The 5,517-nt window shown below is 40.5% G+C and overlaps 1 protein-coding gene across 1 annotated transcript; it reads right to left on the reverse strand.

Annotated features, from left to right (window-relative positions):
* Window positions 1-2,010: 2,010 nt before the first annotated feature.
* LOC129407260 (histone H3.v1-like) lies at window positions 2,011-4,476 on the reverse strand. Its single transcript, XM_055147861.1, has 2 exons — window positions 4,366-4,476; window positions 2,011-2,816 (listed from the first exon to the last, which is right to left on the reverse strand). The coding sequence occupies exons 1-2, from the start codon at window positions 4,418-4,420 to the stop codon at window positions 2,011-2,013; spliced, it is 861 nt and encodes a 286-aa protein (XP_055003836.1). The 5' UTR covers window positions 4,421-4,476.
* Window positions 4,477-5,517: the final 1,041 nt, after the last annotated feature.

Below are 5,517 nucleotides of genomic sequence, written 5' to 3' on the forward strand. Positions count from 1 at the left end.
GGGACACGAGGCAGTCGCTCACTGCTCTCTCTGCCTCTGTCCGCTGGTTTTGAGGTGAAAAAGTTTCACTTTGTGTTATGCTGTGTTGTGGGGGCTCAGATTGTGCTGCTGCATACATTTTGCCCTTGGCTGTGCGTTGTGCTGTGATAGTTCAGCCAATAGTGACCCCAATGACTGTCTGAATACAGGGTTCTTCTTGTCAGCTTCATCACATCACTTCTGTTCATCTCCATCTCTTGTTCGTCATCTTCTGGAGACAGGGTTCTTCTCATCAGCTTCATCATATCAGTTCTGTTCAGCTCCATCTGTCATTCTTCATCTTCTGGAGACAGGGTTCTTCTCATCAGCTTCATCATATCAGTTCTGTTCAGCTCCATCTGTCATTCTTCATCTTCTGGAGACAGGGTTCTTCTCATCAGCTTCATCATATCAGTTCTGTTCAGCTCCATCTGTCATTCTTCATCTTCTGGAGACAGGGTTCTTCTCATCAGCTTCATCATATCACTTCTGTTCAGCTCCATCTCTCGTTCCTCATCTTCTGGAGACAGGGTTCTTCTCATCAGCTTCCTCAGATCTCAGGACCACAGGGCTCAGCTGGCCCCTCCAAACCAGTCATCATGGGAACAGACACAGAAACACAAACAGTGTTAAGGCATGTGCACGTTCAAAATGAGCTACTATGGAATTATCATTTCTTACCTCAAGTTTATTTATCATTATTAGAGCTAAATGAACTTAATAAGTTAAGATGACTTACAATAAAACACCTAAACCTAACATAACATAATTTAACATAATAAACATAACCTAATTTCTCAAACAAAACAAAACAAAGTGAGTTCAATCAATCAAATCATTCAAACAATCATTCAGAACAACCGAACTGACTATTTCCGAACAGTATTCACATAGACTGTTTACAAAGGCTTAAAATTAATTAAGTATTAAGTTGTTGTTTTTTTTGTTTTGGGGCGCTGCATTAGACGTGGTAGCTGCTGGTGAACCAGTTGGTAGTGCACCAGGCTTTTCACTATTGTATTGGCAATATAATGAAATATGATGGCTATTACTTCTTTTTTTTTTTTTTTTGTTATCACAGAGTTAGTCCTTAGTAGTTGTACTACCAAGTACCAAGTACTATGGGACACACTCTAACCCTTCTATGCCAAGAAAAAGCACAAGTTTAAAGTAAATGCAAGGAGTACTATGCAGGAATGTCTGTCAAAATGTAGTATTCTGATTAAATGTAGTTTATCAATTAGAACCCACTTTTTCAGTGCAATCTAACTGGGGCCCAATTGCATATTTCATGTATTATAAATAAGATAGTTAAGAATCACTCAATTAAAATATAGACAAAACTTTACATGTTCAAGTACAAGTGTAAAACTTTCTTAGGTTTTGATGAAATCCTATATAATAATCCTTGCTTTTTTCTTACTTAAAAAAACTATAACACTCAGCTTCACTTCTAACCATCCTATGCCCAAAAAACTGTCGAAGGTGTACTATGTAGGAATTTCTGTCAAAACTGTAATACTCAAATGAAATGTATCGTTAATTAGAGTTTTGTCAGTGAAAAAAATGTAATGTATTGTTGTTGTTTGTTGAAATCCTACATAGTATTCCTTTTTTTTTTTGTTTTTTTTTTGTTTTTTTTTGTTTCACACCAACACAAAGCTACTACTATTACAATACTATAAAACACACTCTCACCTCTAACCCTCCTATGCCCAGAAAGTATAAGGTGTACTATGCAGGAATTTCTGTAAAACTGCAGTACTCAGATTCGAATTCATAATAGAAATTACAGTTAACTCAACAAGAAAAGGATATGTTTTATCATCATGTTTGTTGTTTATGAAACCCTACATAGTATTCCTTAACTTCAATCTATTCCTTTTTTAAATCAATCAACAAATCAGTGAAGAAGTCAATGGGGTGATGGGCGGGGTTGAAGGTGGTAAAGTCGCATTGAGCCAAGCTCTGAGTCTGAGTCAGAGGCTGAGTTCAGTCCTCATCCGACTCCGAGTCTTGGTGCAGGTGGAGCTGCTGATGGAAGTGGAATCTGATGCCCCCAGACGTCCCAGAGGAGGTGGAGAGACCTGGGTCAGACGTAGAGGGGCGTGGGTTGGAGGAGGAGAGGCACGGCCGCTTGGAGCTGGGGACTTCCTCGTCTTCAATGTCTTCATCCCTGACGCGCTTGCCTTCGCTGAGGGGAATGAAGTCCAGAGCAGAACCCATAGGGAGAGGGCGGGGAGCAGAAGAGTGAGCGGCGGAGAGGAGGGCTCTGATGGCCAGGCCAGGTCTCTGTGCTCGCTGCTGAGGAGAGGGGCTCGGGGCGCGAGCCTCTGGCTCCACAGCTTGAGCAGTAGAGCCTACCCACCTGCCATCATTCCTCACCTCTTCTTCATCCCTGTTGTGCCTGCATCCTATCAGGGGAATGAAATCCAGAACAGGGCTCGGGGCACGAGCCTCTGGCTCCACAGCTCGAGCAGGAACTTCCAACCAGGGTATCCTGAGATGATGGAAGGGCATCTCTTCTTCCCTCTCTTCCTCCTCTTCTTCGTCTTCGGTTTCTTCTACCCTCTCTTCTTCCTCTTCCTCCTCAGAGAGAGTCTCGTATCCAGAATCAGCTGACATATAACTCCACTCTTCATCAGATGACCAAAACTCGTCGCTCCCGCTCTCTTCATCAGATGACCTAGACGGAGGCCTAGGACGACCTACCCCATACTCACCTTGGTCGCCCTCGTCCGAAGAGGAGTAGTCTGGAAGCGCCACCACGTGAAGATCCAGAGCCACAGCCACAGCCTCTGCAACAGGTTTGGCAATGTTAAACACCCTTTAAATTGTAGCGTGAGCAAGTCAGACTAGTACCACAGACTGTAATGACTTATACTACTACTACTACTACTCCCAGTTATTTAAGTACCATATTGAAGAGGTCTACGGTGTTTATCTCGAGGAGCTAGAGTTTGCAAGGGGGATTTGTTATTTTGATGTTTCTGTCTTAATTAACTGTAGGTCTATGACTTTGCTTCTGATCAGTACAGTCAGTATGGCCTATTTTACTGGTACATCTCTTATTTTACTGGTGCTTAAGTAATAAGTTGTGGTGTATTCCAAATACTGCATTGTGCAATTCAGACCAGCTGAATACATTTGGTTGGGTATGACGTTGTCATTACAGTGCTGCAATGCATGGTAAGTAAATAAAAACATAAAATCAAAATCAAGATAAATGATACTATAAAGATATACAATAGACAAAAACTAACACAACACTGTCAGCAGAGTAAAGCTACGAGGCTACAAAACTGCACAATAAGTGGCTCTGACTGTAGTTACGAACAGTGCAGCAAATGGACTAGAATAAACAGCAGGTAAAGTGACTTGAGTATACCTTATTCTTTGCACAATAAGTAGCTATAACTATGTATTATCTACAGTGCTGTATATGGACAAATTAAATCAAGTGACTTGTGAATTGTACCAGCAAAGTCTCATAATGTTACAGTATTGTGTGTGATTAGGCCAACAGGTGGATGACACATAAAGAACACAACATTTTTATTGTGAATTTCTAGTTATACTTGAGTAACTGTGCATTTTAGAATTCATAATTATGAATGTAGTTATGGATTATGGATTAGTAGGACAGTTTAATTAAGCATGTTTTTATAGTTTATAGGCTATATCTTGAGTCTTATAGGTTTTCTTGCACTGATTTCAGTCTGTCCTTTCCTCCTTTGCTCTGCTTCACTGTGCACCTGACAGTCTGGTAAACCCATCTAAACCAAACCTCAATCGAAAGGCTCAAATTAAAGCCAAACACCAGCATGTCTTGGGACATCAAATGTGCATCTTTTAAATATTCCAATTTAGAATGGCTGGATTTCTATGGACATCAAATGTGCATCTTTTAAATATTCCAATTTAGAATGGCTGGATTTCTATGGAGATCAAATGTGCATCTTTTAAATATTCCAATTTAGAATGGCTGGCTGAGCGCTATGTTTTTTTTCAAAATGCCACAAAACCCTGATGAATATTGACGCTCAGAAAATAAAACACAAATAATTTCCTATAAATGTGACAATAACTTTTCACTACGCACTCGTGCTGATATTTTAAGAGCAGTTTCGCCAACTATTTATCATGATCCAAAATGTAATCGTCGAGTGACAGTCACAAACTAACAAATGTTTTTCAAATTTTCATAAACCTGGTTGATAAGAGCCAAATCTTAGAGCTACAGAAACAGTCACAGGTGGACAAAACTGTTCTTGTCGTAAAATATTTGGGCTGTTATTAATATTTGTCATAATTTATCATGGTTGAATGTTATTTGATTAATTTTACCTTCAGGGACGAGATCCTGGCGGTCAGGGTCCGGGGAGGGGCGCACCAGGTCCATGGTGAAGTCCAGTCCCGATTTGGTGTGTTTTCAAAACTCCAGAAAGTTTTGACAGGCAGTTATACCGAGTTGTGATGGTGTTTTACAGCCGGTGAGGGGCTAATAACAGATGAATATCAGAGTCACGTACACGTGTCCGCAGAGCGTTCAAGAAGCGTTCAAAAAGCGTTCTCAGGTGAGAAGGGGGAGGGCAACTGCGCGCGCAGCCGCTTATATAGTGCGCACGACGTTCTGTCGCTATGGCACCGACGCACCGACCGACGCAAGACCAGGGCATTGTACAGCTCCCGGGCTTTAAGCTCGTTTGAAATTACAAAATAAACATAAAATCAAAAAAAAACAAATTTAATTAAATATTTCTTGGCCTAGATACAAGAAACAAAAAAATAAAACAATAAAATTAATGTCAATATAAAGCTCACAGTGTTAATGTCAACCAAACATTCTCAAGTAAAACGTTTAACTACTCTTAAAGATCCTATATTACACAAAATTTATTCTTGCGCCCTTTAAACCATGTCAGAATGCCGTGAACACGGAGTTGTGTTTTGTTTCATTCACACATGTTGGAGTAACCCTTTATTAGTCGTCTGTCTTCATCTCCAATGCTCCAGAGCACAAGGCGGAACTGAGTGTTTTCTGTTTGAGAGAAGAATTCAGCCTAAATATGTGTGAATGGAACAAAACACAACTCCAGGTATGTTTGTGATGAGGAAACAACGTTATGACACAGATCAGAAAACAGCGTAATATGGGCCTTTTATATAATTATTATAAAACACAATCTCTGCCAAAAGTTAAATTTCTTTATTGATTATTTTACCAAAAGACATTATAGTTTCAGATCTTATTAAACGCTGCTACATCCACAGACTGCACGTAGTCCTCAAATGCAGTAATGGCCTCTTCTAACATGTCTGTCCCCACTTTATCATCCTCCACCACGCACACCCGATCTGGAGTTTCTTAATCCCATATCCAACCGGAACCAGCTTGGACTGCCCCCACAGCAAACCCTCCATCTCCACGCTCCGAACGCACTCCTCCATTTTAACCATATCTGTCTCGTCATCCCAGGGTTTAACATCGAGAAGGAT

The sequence above is a fragment of the Boleophthalmus pectinirostris genome, unplaced genomic scaffold (assembly GCF_026225935.1).
Source record: "Boleophthalmus pectinirostris isolate CB_2022bp ecotype Guang Dong unplaced genomic scaffold, ASM2622593v1 HiC_scaffold_9, whole genome shotgun sequence".
Lineage (NCBI taxonomy): Eukaryota > Metazoa > Chordata > Actinopteri > Gobiiformes > Gobiidae > Boleophthalmus > Boleophthalmus pectinirostris.

What these genes read in the sequence shown, in the direction of transcription:
- LOC129407260 (XM_055147861.1), bottom strand. Translation starts at nt 4,420, where the DNA reads ATGGACCTGGTGCGCCCCTCCCCGGACCCTGACCGCCAGGATCTCGTC. An exon ending in CCAGGATCTCGTCCCTGAAG is followed by an intron (nt 2,817 to 4,365) that starts GTAAAATTAATC and finishes AACCTGTTGCAG; the next exon opens with AGGCTGTGGCTGTGGCTCTG.